The sequence below is a fragment of the Onychomys torridus genome, chromosome 3 (assembly GCF_903995425.1).
Source record: "Onychomys torridus chromosome 3, mOncTor1.1, whole genome shotgun sequence".
Lineage (NCBI taxonomy): Eukaryota > Metazoa > Chordata > Mammalia > Rodentia > Cricetidae > Onychomys > Onychomys torridus.
The window spans coordinates 125,519,749-125,532,050 of record NC_050445.1 but is presented as its reverse complement, the minus strand read 5'-3'; the positions used below and the strand labels follow the sequence as shown (position 1 = coordinate 125,532,050).

The 12,302-nt window shown below is 45.8% G+C and overlaps 1 protein-coding gene across 1 annotated transcript in view; it reads left to right on the top strand.

Annotated features, from left to right (window-relative positions):
- The first annotated feature begins 497 nt into the window (after positions 1-497).
- The window catches only part of Suclg1 (succinate-CoA ligase GDP/ADP-forming subunit alpha), a 28,948-nt gene continuing 17,143 nt past the window's right edge, over positions 498-12,302 (top strand). Inside the window, exons 1-3 of the mRNA XM_036182687.1 lie at positions 498-739; positions 7,307-7,410; positions 11,478-11,594. Of these exons, the coding sequence (XP_036038580.1) occupies positions 643-739; positions 7,307-7,410; positions 11,478-11,594 (318 nt within the window). The 5' untranslated portion in view covers positions 498-642. The remainder of the gene's footprint in view (positions 740-7,306; positions 7,411-11,477; positions 11,595-12,302) is intronic.

The window sequence follows — 12,302 nt, the reverse complement described above, 5'->3', positions numbered from 1 at the left end:
AGGCATCCATGCGTACATTTAACACTAGTCGAAGTCAGTGAGTCAGTTTGTTGAATGCAGAGATTCCTGCTTCAGGAAACTGTCAGCTAAGGAGCTTTAAGTCTTTGGCCTCCTTTCGTCCTTCCCTTCGCGAATTCGGCCCCGATTTCCAGGGGTAATTTTCAGATCCTTACAAGAAAGGCATGGGAGGTATTATCTTCTCTGTAACAGTTGAGGAAAACCAAGGTGTAGGACCACGGTCTGGAACAAGGCAGTAGAGTCTGGCTCCTCCCCTCACCGTTTTGTTACTGTTTTCGCGCTGTGCGCACGCCTGAGTTCAAGCCGCTTCCTACCGGGTCCCTTTCCGCATGCCGCCTACTGGAAAAATACATTTCCCACAATACCACGCGCCGACCGGGCCTCGCATGGGACGTCCTCAACATTGCCGTTATGCCTGTGGATACCCGAATGCACATTTCCAGAAGAACTGAGCTACTATCTGCTTTTTAAACCTCATTCGTCTTTTTGTTTCCCGCTCGTGACTATCACTGTCCGAGAAGAGGCTCCGAGGAGAGCAAATTATTCAGGCTCCTATTCTGGACACCTTTCTCCGCGAGCAAAGATCCGTGCTAGGTCCCGGGGGCCTGGGAGTGTCATTGGGGGATGACCGCAGCGCTAGCTGCTGCAGTTGCCGCTGCCACCATGGTCTCCGGCAGCAACGGCCTCGCCGCCGCCCGCCTGCTGTCGCGAACCTTCCTCCGTGAGTCGTGCCCGGGCTCTCTCCTCCAGGCTTTTGCAGGTCTCGGGCTCCATGTCCTGGCTCAGGCCGCGGCCGAGCTCGGGAGGGAGCCAGCGGGCCAGACCCCAGTGGCAGCTCCCCGGGGGTGGAGGGGACTTTGTCCATGGGGCGGTGGATCGATCGAGGCCGGATTCGGGGCAGGGCGTCCCGCAGACCCGGGAACGCATACCCAGCCTCTACAGTGACGAGTGGCGGGGTGGAGGTGGCGTCTAGGTTGGCCCTTAGAGCCAAGGGTGAAGAGGTCCGGGATCAGCTGGGACAGTGAGCCACGGTTAAAGAGGCTATGACCCTGTACCAAAGGGTCCGGCACCAACCAGAGTCAGCATGACCCTGTGGGCGCGTAGAAGAAGCAGGTTTTGCAGGCACTTTCACCACTAATGTGTTTTCACTAGGCTCTATGAACACCTCAGTTTCTGAGAACTAATCTCCCAGGGTTGCTACTCTTTCAGTTATGCTGACTCTTGAAAACTATGGCTGCGTCCAAAGTCTCTGTGTTAGGTATGTTAGGGCACAACCTTGGAATCGTTCACGGCGTGTTTGTAGTCTCTCTAATCCATTCATACTTGTATAATAGTCCTTTGGAAAAAAAAATAATTTCTCACCGGATGTGGTGGTCCATGCTTGTAATCCTACTCGGGAGGCAGAGGCAGGTGGATCTTTGTGAGTTGGAGGCCAGCTTGCTCTACAGAGTGAGTTCTGAGACAGCCAGAGCTGTTAACATAGAGAAACCATGTCTAGAAAACAAAACAAAACAAACAAAAACCAATCAACCAAATTTAAAAAAAAAAAAAAAGATTTCTCAAATAATGTTTCCAGTCACATGAAAATAGAACCATATTGCAATGAGCCTGAGATGGCGTGGTTTGTGAAGTGCAGCATTGCCCTGCCTGTTACTAACAGGAGAAATTATTGCTAATTAAAATTGTGATGAGCGATTGGCTATCAGACACATCCAAATTTAAGAGATGTTAAAAAGTGATGAGTGATTTGGTTTCATTGTGCAGAATAAGTGAGTCAGTTTACAACCTGTGAATAGACACACTCAAGTAATAGTCTTTCCCCCTCTATTCATTGTCACACATTTTGTTTCTGCTGTTTCTTGTATCAAATAGTGAGTGAGACTTAGTTCTTTTCTTGAGTGTCCTAAAATGTTCAAGGATAAGTGTGCACCTAGTAGCTATATTTCATTGCCAAATCGTTTGAGGACAAAGGCTTTGCCAAATAGGAAAGAGTTGAGTTTATTTGGGGAAAGTCTTCTGGAGCTCTTTCTTGAGTGATGAGAAGGATGCTTGAATGTGTTCTAGTGAGAAGGGAAGAAAGGGATCAGTTGTCCTAGTAATCACTGTGGTCAGTGGAGTTTGAACACTAGTGTGTTGGGTATGGGCCTAATCCAGCTTAATTAGGATTGTTTGTGGGTTAAGATGTGGAAGACGAGATTTTAGCCATTTTGATGGGAACGCCCAGCAAAGAGTGGCTCACCTACACACCGCTGTCTTTCGCTGCTGAGGTCTTGCTGGTCCAAGCCTCTTTTAGAGCAGACAAAAGTCCTGCTGTCTCAATAGAAGTGTCTCCAGAAGAAGAGTGTCTGGATGATCTGGTTTCTTAAATTCATTTTTTAGCAAAACTTGGCAGTCCTCACACCACAGAAGTAAAGGGCTTTCTTCCTAGATTCCCAAGACTGAAAGCCTAAAATCTGCTTTCTTAGCTTTCTGTTGCTGGAGTCATCTTGGAGCTGAGTCATGTTATTAAAGATTTGAAGGGTCTGAGATCTAAACTAGGGTGTTTTTGTATTAGTACTAAGGTTACAAAGACTGTGTTTAATAGTTAAAAACCTCTAAGTTGGCAGACCTCGGAATCCTCTTACACCAGCCACATTTCCAAGCCACTGCAGTGGCCACATTGCCTTGCAAGCTGCTGCTGCTGCTTCTTCCCCCTCCTCCCCTCCTCCTCCTCCTCCTTCTCCCTTCCTCCTCCTCCTCCTTCTTCCTTCCTGCTCCTCCTCCTCCCTTCTTCCTCCTCCTCCTCCCTCTCCTCTTTTCCTCCTTCTAGAAAGTCACAAATTACTTATGCTCTTAGGTTAAAATAACTAGAGATGATAAAGAATCCCACCCCCCCCCCCCCTTAAATTTTAGCTGTTGGTACATGACGTGTTGAGGTCCCAAGTTTTGTAATGTTGATTTAAGTTAAAAAAGACAAAAAGGCAAACAACCCTAGGTGCTACAGGGTTCCGTTGGAGGACAGTTCAGAAACTGCTAAGCTGCCCACCATCCCACACTTTTTTGACTTATGAAAGAAGGGGAAGAATCCGGTTTATATAGGGAGGACTAGATAAATGGAAAATGAGAATAATTTCTGATGAGAATGTGTAAGAGTTTTATAAGCACCATTGAGGGTGAAATGAAGTTTTAAAAGAAACCTAAAGTGTGGTAGGGTCTTTTAAAATATCAATCAGGAGTTTCTGTAAATCATGTTTTTTCAGAATAGTTAATAAGAGCAGGTATTATTTTGAATCTTAGAATTATGGTATTTTGATGTCAGGAAGTAGATCTTACAATCCAGTTAGTTCTACCATTTTGTTTGGCAAATGAGGAAACAAACCCAGAGAATTTCCCAGATGCTGTTCAAGGAAGGAACCCCGAAATCCATGTCAGCTGGCATGTTGTAGTGTCTTCTCACTAACGTGTGCCTTGGGAAGCTTGAACTCCCTTGTTAGAAGCAGGAGTTTTGGCATTCTCCATGATCTATCTGCTCACAGGTGCTATTCTCATATCTTTGCCAAGTAACCCAGGCTTGTTTGTAGACTCAGAGAAGCATTTGGAAAAGGAGACGCTCAACAGTGATCTCTCCATTTCTAGTCTCTGTTGCCCATTTGTGTCCAAGAACTAAATCTTTATTTCAGAAATAGAAGCCTGTATTCAAATGCCTTGATGTAGCCCTGAGGAAAGTAACTTGATTTTCTGACCTCAAAGTTGCTTCATGACAACTCTGAGGTTTAAAAGGATTTCTCCTAGGTATAGGAGAATAGTTTGAGCTTGCCACAGGACAGATACCCATTTATTGTGTTAAACCCATTTATTGATTTTTACTTTATATATTTCTAAAATTGGAATGTCTTCTCATTGTTGATATATTATAAAACATTGCACACATTATTTCCTTCCTATTTTCACTTAGTACTTAAAAAAATGAGAGTGCTTATTTTATGAAACATGGTACTTATGATCAACTAAGCCAATAGTATTAAATGTATCATCAGTATAAGTGAATATACAGTTTTGTATTTGGGATTTGGGATAAGTAGCTGCTAAGGTACTCCCATATATTGTAGGTCTGCTGTGTAACAGTTTCCTCTGCCATTAAAACACCATCCTGCAGGAAAGCACCTTAAGCAGGAAGGTAAAGAACACAAAATAGCTTCAGGAAGTCCCTAAAACTGACCAGATTCACTAGGCCCCTCCTTGTCAGAGTAAGCAATGGAAGCTGAGCTGCAAAGAAGACTGTCAGACAAGCAAAGCAGCAAAGTCTCTCAGACCAGCAGAAAGCAGCCACGCTGCTTGGAAGAGGTTTAGACCAGCTGAGGCACCGAGAGGACGCTCTTCCCTGTTGAGTGTTCCCTGCCTGCAGGCTGTGCAGAGTGCTCCAGATCCCCATGCTGGGTGGGCTTTGGTAGTGCAGCTGTCTTAGAGTCATTTCCACTGCTGTCAGTAGCCCCTCACCCACATCCCTGTGAGTAACCCCAATAAAACTTACTGGTCCACCAAGTTGCATTTTGTTGGTATTTGTACTTTAGTCTGTCCTGCGCTCCCTGTCTGGGGTGAGTAGACATGTGAGTTGTGTCTCCCCAGGAAAAGTTTGGTCACATGACACGGTTTCCTCGTGTGGGGACCACTATACCTGCATTTTGCATATATACTTCATGATTAGGACAGGTTTGAGGGTCCCCCGAGAGTTGACATGCCAGGACTCTCTGGTAGGGTAAAATGAGTAATGGAAGGTGGTTCAGTCTCTGAGATCACCGTGCCTAGAAGAGGTTTCTGTTAGTCTGTCTGAGTTACTTCTGAGAGTGAGTTGCCAAGCATGGCTGTCCCGTGTGCTTGACCAGCACCTTGGCATGCTGTTGTTCTGGTACAGGCAAAGGGGACCTTACCAGATGCAAACAGACAAGGCTGCCCTGAAATAGTGGTCCTCAGCTCCTAACCATAAAGTTATTTTCCTTGTGATTTCATAACTGTAATTTTGCTACTGTTATGACTTGTAATGTAAATATTTGATATGTAGGATATCTGAATGTGACCCCTATTAAAGGGTGGTTTGACCCCCAAAGGGGTTGCGATCAGAACCACTGCTTAAAGTGTGAGCTGAACAAACTGGTTTTCTTTGTAATTAGTTACTTTGTTAAATCTGCTGCAGGTGGGCCAGTACAGTTAAGTTTACATTTGTTGAATTCATGAGTACAGACACATCAGTAAAGGAGGAACAGAGACAGAGTTTCCAGGGTTGAGTCTTTCCATAAACAGAGTCAGGTTATTGGTTAGGGGAGTACTAGTCATAAAAGGCCATGGTTTAGTTCCACCTGGCAGGTGCTCTTTAGTTATATACTGCAGCATTAATGGCACTGGGTATCTTATAATACAGTTGCTACCTCTCTGTAGGAGCTAGGACTGACTTGACTCTGGACTGACTGGCAAACCCATCTGCTCTGTGGAAAGCATCTTTCTCAATACCCAGTCCCTTAGCAACTTACTTACTTCAGTTTGTCCTTTTGTAGTTAAGTGCTTCTCTCTGCTTACATTTGGTTCTGTGACAGCCCCAGGAGGCTTCTGGGTAGGACTGAGTCTTAAGTACTCTAGAGCTTCAGCCCCGGTGGATAGCTGCCATGCTGATTTCTTACAGTGGTTTGCTCTGCAGCAGTGACCGTGATAATAGTAAGATAATGGTTAGTGATGCTCCACATCCTGTGCCCTTGCCAGTGTTCCACGTGCTGTGTATAAACTTACTTAATCTCACACCAGCCCTGTACGCATGTTCCTCTGGGAAGAGAGTCCCAGTTTGTCTGTGAATGCATCACAGTGTGTCTGTGCAGAGGTTTATTTGTGTATAGAATGTGTGCGAGGGCAGACTGCTGAGATGGCTCAGTGGAAAAAGCACTTTCCACACAAGTCTGACGACCTCAGCTCCGTCTGTGGAACCTACAAAGGGTGGAAGGAGAGAGCTGACTCTACAGAGCTCCTCTCCAACCTCCCTCGCTGATGATAATAGCCATCTACCTACCTTCCTTCCTTCCTTCCTTCCTTCCTTCCTTCTTTTTTTCTTTCTTTTTTTTTTTTTTTTTTTTTTTTCGAAACAGGGTTTCTGTGTATAGCTTTGGAGCCTGTCCTGGAACTCACTCTGTAGCCCAGGCTAGCCTCGAACTCACAGAGATCCGCCTGCCTCTGCCTCCTGAGTGCTGGGATTAAAGGCGTGCACTACCACTGCCTGGCTTCCTCACTCGCTTGCTTGCTCACTAGCTTGCTTACTTGCTTGCTTGCTTGCTTGCTTCCTTCCTTTCTTTCGTACATAGAAAGTATATATGGCTGGACTTACTTGATTTTGAAGTGCGAACCTTATATTCTCTCTTTAGGGCAGTGATTCTCAACCTTCTTAATGCTGTGACCCTTTATTACAGTTCCTCATGTTGTGGTGACCCTCAACCTTAAAATTATTTTTGTTGCTACTTAATAACTGTAATTTTGCTACTGTTATGAATCATAGTGCAAATGTCTGTGTTTTCCAGTGGTCTTAGGCGACCCCCGTGAAAGGGTCGTTTGACTCACCCAAAAGGGTCTTGGCCCACAGGATGAGAACCACTATTTTAGGGGAAAATATACCTTTGTGCCCATGTAGGGTTTCAGGAATGTACCAGGCACTTTTCTGCCTTGTCTACAGGCATCATTTCATGGTAACACCACACCCTTCCTGTGCAAAGCTGTTAGCCCATTTACAGATGGGAACACTAAGGCTAAGGAGATCAAAAGCAATTCCCTGGTTTGCACTGCTGGAAACCAGCAGAGCATGAGCACTAGCCCAGGCCTGTCTGGTTCCTGAGAGTGATTTCAGCTGCTTCTGGGAACAGTACCAAGGCTCCCCTGGCCAGTGTTGGAGCCTCTGGAGATGGCCCAGGATGTGGCCTTGATAGCGCTCACCATCAGCACAATCATGGCCAACTTCAGGCCTTCCTGCCTGCGGGCCTGCTGGTTAATTGAGGGTGTTTGTTTTCTCTGTTGGTAAAGGTCAGAATCTCATTGGGAGTTGCTCTACATCTGTCATTAGTTGTGATTCTTGTTTATGATCTTCATCAGTAATCTGTGAACTAAGGGTAAAGTAACATCCCTGGGCTGTGCTGCCCAGTGCAGTGGGGTTAGCCTTATAGGCCCTCAGTCCCTGTTGTGGGCTCTCTTGGCTCAGGTCAGGTGCTTGGGTTATTACATTTAATTCATGGTTCAAAAGTGTGGGAAAATTATAATGTGTCATATTTTCTTTACTTTTCAGTGCAGCAGAATGGGATACGGCATGGGTCTTATACAGCTTCCCGGAAACATATCTATATCGATAAAAATACGAAGGTTATTTGCCAGGGATTCACTGGCAAGCAGGTATGTGCATCTACATTTTTATTTACAGTGTGGACTAAAGATGTAAAAAATTATTTTCTACTTTTAATAACACAAAAGTAGTTCTATATGATTGGCACAGAACTATACCACTCAGAAAGGGCTGTGTGTAGGAGGGAGGCAGGTGATGCCATAAGCCTGTAAGATGGTGATTGCGTTTCAAATCAGCTTGAGCATGCAGAGAAGTGGCAGTGTCGGAGACTCCCTGTCCTTTAGCAAGTGCTCCTGGTTTTCCTCCAGTGCTGCGAGAGGCCAGTGTTCCTTTGAGTGCCAGGTAATAGGAAAGGAAAACTTAGGTTAACCATGGAACTGCGCTTCAGTGTGGAGAAACACACAAACCCAGAGAGGCTCCTGGCAAGTTTGGGCAGATGAACCAGCAGGTGACTTTCCCCTGGGGCACTCTCTCTGGGGCAAGTGGTCTTTGAAGAAGCCAGTGGGCAAACTTGCTCTTAAGTATTGGTTCTCATTCTTTTCTGTTCACATAGTCCCCTCTCCCTACCTGTGTCATAGACTTTGCGTCAGTTGAAATGCACCTACGATTTGACTCTGCCATCAGACCATCACAAGAGTCTCCTCTCCCTCTTTCCACCCATTCTGCTCCCCAGGGTCCTCTGTTCAGTTGCATCTGTCCTTCCAGATGACAAATACAGGCCCCCAGTTTTCTGTCTGAGGAAGGAGGTGGTAACCTTGGGTATTTCTTTCTCGCTTTAGAGAAAGCCGCTGCCTAGTTGTTGTCAGAGAAGAGGTGATCCTGGAAAGGGCAGGGTTGTGTTTGCTGTTCTGACTTATTTCTGTGGTCTGGGTGTCTCATTTTAAAAACACATGTACCAATATTTTGTGTGTATGCAGTACATGTTTTACAGCATTTGTACTTAGAATTGTTCTAATACAATGTAATTTACAGAAGTAGATGTGGGCACAATCTCACAGACCAGATTGCCAAGCCTTAATCTGGAGGGTGGTAGCTGAAGGCCAGCCAGGCGTTACAAATATCATGTCCACATACAGACATCCTCAAAAGTAAGATATACACATCCCTAGGAAGGAGGTGTGATTTACCACTTTCGTTCTAAGTATAGTCTAATTCTATGTATATTATATTAGCATATAATCAAATTCTTGAGGAAGTTCATTATGATGTTTGCTTTTTCTTGAACTTTATATGCCATTCTTGTGACACTTTAACCTCTGATATCTTTGCAAGAGCTGTGTTCCATATATAAGCACTAAATTAGGCCATGATTTGTTTAAGTCTTTGAATGCAGGATTGGCCAGCCAGCCTTCCTTCCTCCATCCCTCCCTCCCTCCCTCCCTCTCTTCTCCCCACCCTCCCTCCCTCCCTCCCTCTCTTCCTTTTTTTGAGACAGAGCCTCACTTTGTAGTCCTGGCTGGCCTGGAACTTGATGTGTCTATCAGCTGGCTTTGAAGTCAAGGAGATCTGACTACCTCTGCCTCCTGAGTGTTGGTTTTGGGGTCTTTTCACTTCCCCCGTGTTTGCATTTTTAGTAATTGTGACTCTTAATGGTCTCAGTTTTTGTTTTGTTTTGTTTTGACTGTTGAACTAAGTGTCACAGAAGTTTGTAGTTTATCATGTTATTTTTTTTCTCAGTGCACACCTTGTTTATGTAAATGAGGAATGTTTGTATATTAGAGTGGATTCTAGCTATGCATACTTCCAGTGGGTGCTGTAGGATTCTTTACTGGCTCTTAGGAGCTGCAGAAAATGTTCCTGTTCTACACTGGTACTGGCTGGTATTAGCATGAACTGTGTGGAAAAAGCTTATTTTGCATGGGAGCATTGATTTTATTTACTAGCACAGTAGGGCTAAAAATATAACTGGAAGTATAGTGTAGGCCATTACTTCTCAGACTCAGGAGTAAAGGATCTGTTAGGGTGTTGGTTTTGACTTTCTGATCTAAAGTGAATCAGTACTTTGGTGAAAGGTAGTAAACATCACAATAGTGTCACACTGTTATGCTTGCACACATTTGTTTTTATTAGACATTTGTTGTTCTTTCTGTGTTGGGGTCTTTTTCTTTTCCTTCTGTCTTGTTCATTTTTCACTCTTGATCAGTTGATCTGTGGACCACAGAGGAACAGCAATATTGAAAGAAAGAGTTCAGAGCACTGACTCAGGGCTCTTTCTAAAACCCCATCACTGCTGAGTTCGCTAGTATAAGAGAAGTTTAATTGAAAAGCTTCTAAAGACTTAAAGTCACAGTTTTTATGCATTAAATTATTGCGAACTTAAGTTCAGGGACACTTTCAGGTCCCTGTCACATAGACCTTTCACTGTTGACTGGTCATTGTTGAGTGCCTGCTATATGTAATGTGGTCAATTAGGTACCATGTTGGAATAAGCACAGTAGACAACAATCACTATCTTCACAGAGTGTACCTCTCAGCTGGGAGGAGGAAATAGATCAACAAAATCCATGGCTGAATTATGTGGTGCACTGTGGAGGAACAGACCAGGGAAAGGAGAAAGAGGGTCTGTTATGTGTGGAGTCATGTGGCTGGTATGGGGGAGAAGATTTGTGGTCAGGGAAGGTTTGCTATCTGGTCCAGGATCCAGAGGAGATAGATGAATGAGTCACAGAGATGCCTTGGGAGGGGGAGGCTTTATGTAGGTTGAACAGCAAGGCCTTCAGGCAGGCGCATGCCTGCCATGTGGAAGCTGCAGTCAGATATTCATGGCAGACAGTAAATGAGGGCTGACAGGTATGGGCTCTGCTGTGAGGACACATGGTGTGTTGACTTTCACAGTTAATGAGCTAGAAAGAGATGGAATGATTTTTCTCAGGTTTTATAGGATAACTCTTGGTGCTATGGGGAATAGATTCAAAAGGAGCAAGGAAAATAAGCTTCTAGAAGTTGAGGTGATGTCAGCCATCACACTTCTCAGCAAAAGGTAGGAGAGAGACTTGCTGTTTTGAGGATACAGTGGTGAGATTTACTAATGGCTCTAAATTCAGGGTTTAAGAGGGAGAAGGATTTGTGTGAGGTCATACTTTTAGTCTGAATGTCTGTGGAAGTGGAGTCATCAACAGATGCAGCAGATCAAGAGGAGGGTAATCAGGAACTCAGTTTGAGATATGTTCAGTCAGAGATACCAGCTCTGTAGGCAGAGACGTTAGGTAGGCAGATGAGTGTGTGGCTGCAGGCAGCGATCTTGGCTAGTTGTGTGAGGAGTGAGAATGGCAAGGGTCACCGTGTAGATTCTGCTAAGGGTGGCATCACAGAAGTCATGAGCTGAGACGGAAAAGAGAGAGAGAGAGAGAACAGGACCTTCCAATCTCTGGAGCCCTTGTGCTTGTTACAACTTGGTGGGTTTGTGTGTGTGTGTGTGTGGTATGGCATGTTGTGGGAAGAGTCTGGGAATACTGTTAACTGTCCTGCAGGATGGTGTCCCCAAACCCAGGAAGGCTGCCACAGAAAGTGAGTTACAGGGAATGCAGGAAGTGGCAGGGAAGTCTGAAAGACTCCCTGTGGATTGACTGATCCTTAATAAATAAAGTAAGACTGATAGCACAGCCTTGGGTTTTCTCTAGTTGGCAGTGTGTGTGTGTGTGTGTGTGTGTGTGTGTGTGTGTGAGAGAGAGAGAGAGAGAGAGAGAGAGAGAGAGAGAGAGAGAGAGAGAGAGAGATGGTGGGTGGTGGTGAATTAGAAAAAACCAAGTTTGCTTTTGCTGTATATGTAATTTAAAGTGAAAAGGACAAACATAATGATCCATCATGGATTTGCAGTTGGGCAAAGTGGGCTGCAAAGAGATGAGGAATAGGGAAATGGAATGGTCTTTTAAGCAAGCAGCAGGGTGTCTCAGATCAGCAGCCAGTTACAGCAGGGAATAGGAAAGGGCTCTGCAGGGCTCTTCTGGCTTTGAGAAGCCAGTTGACTGCAATGTTGACAGCAGAGCTTACCAAGTGGGTGAGAGTGCTGGGCTGGAGCACTCAGTGTTCGGGTTCCTTTCCCAAGTTGTTGAGATTGCCTTTGCTGCTTCTCAGCTGTCTTCTGCCTTGTTCATGGGTGCTGTGCTTTTCCTCACAGGGTACCTTTCACAGCCAGCAGGCTTTGGAATACGGCACCAAACTCGTGGGAGGAACCACGCCAGGGAAGGGCGGCAAGACACACCTGGGCTTGCCTGTCTTTAATACTGTGAAGGAAGTAAGTAATGGCTTCTGGGCTTGTGGAGAAAAAACAGCAGGGGAAGACAAGCAAAAGAGGGCAGAAGAGGTCTTAACTGTGTGCGTTTTGGGAGAGTTACTTGCTGCCTGATGTCCGGCAACCTAGAGAAAGTGGAATGCTGGTAAAATCCAGTACATGATTTTTGCTGAAGCTGTGCCCCATTCTTCGTTCTTCCCAACGAATCTCTTTCCTACTGAGTCTTCGTGTGTGGCCCGCCCGCAGAGTTCACTGGAGTAGCTTGCCCGAGCCTGGACTGGAGGCTACCTGCTGGAGCAAGGGTACGTCGTCCCCCAGGCTTCAGCATCTTCATCGGTAGACGGGTACTCTGGTTCAGGAGTACCCTGAAAGCTTACGGGTTCCTGTGCAGAGCCTTCACGGGACTGTGTGGAAGGGCTGCTGCTCCTGCGTTCGCGGCTCTGCAGCCTCTGTGGCTACAGGACTTCCAGCAGACGAGGGGCGTGGCCACACAGAAAGGTGGATGCAGCCTCTGTGGCTACAGGACTTCCAGCAGACGAGGGGCGTGGCCACACAGAAAGGTGGATGCAGCCTCTGTGGCTACAGGACTTCCAGCAGACGAGGGGCGTGGCCACACAGAAAGGTGGATGCAGCCTCTGTGTCTACAGGACTGCCAGCAGACGAGGGGCGTGGCCACACAGAAAGGTGGATGCAGCCTCTGTGGCTACAGGA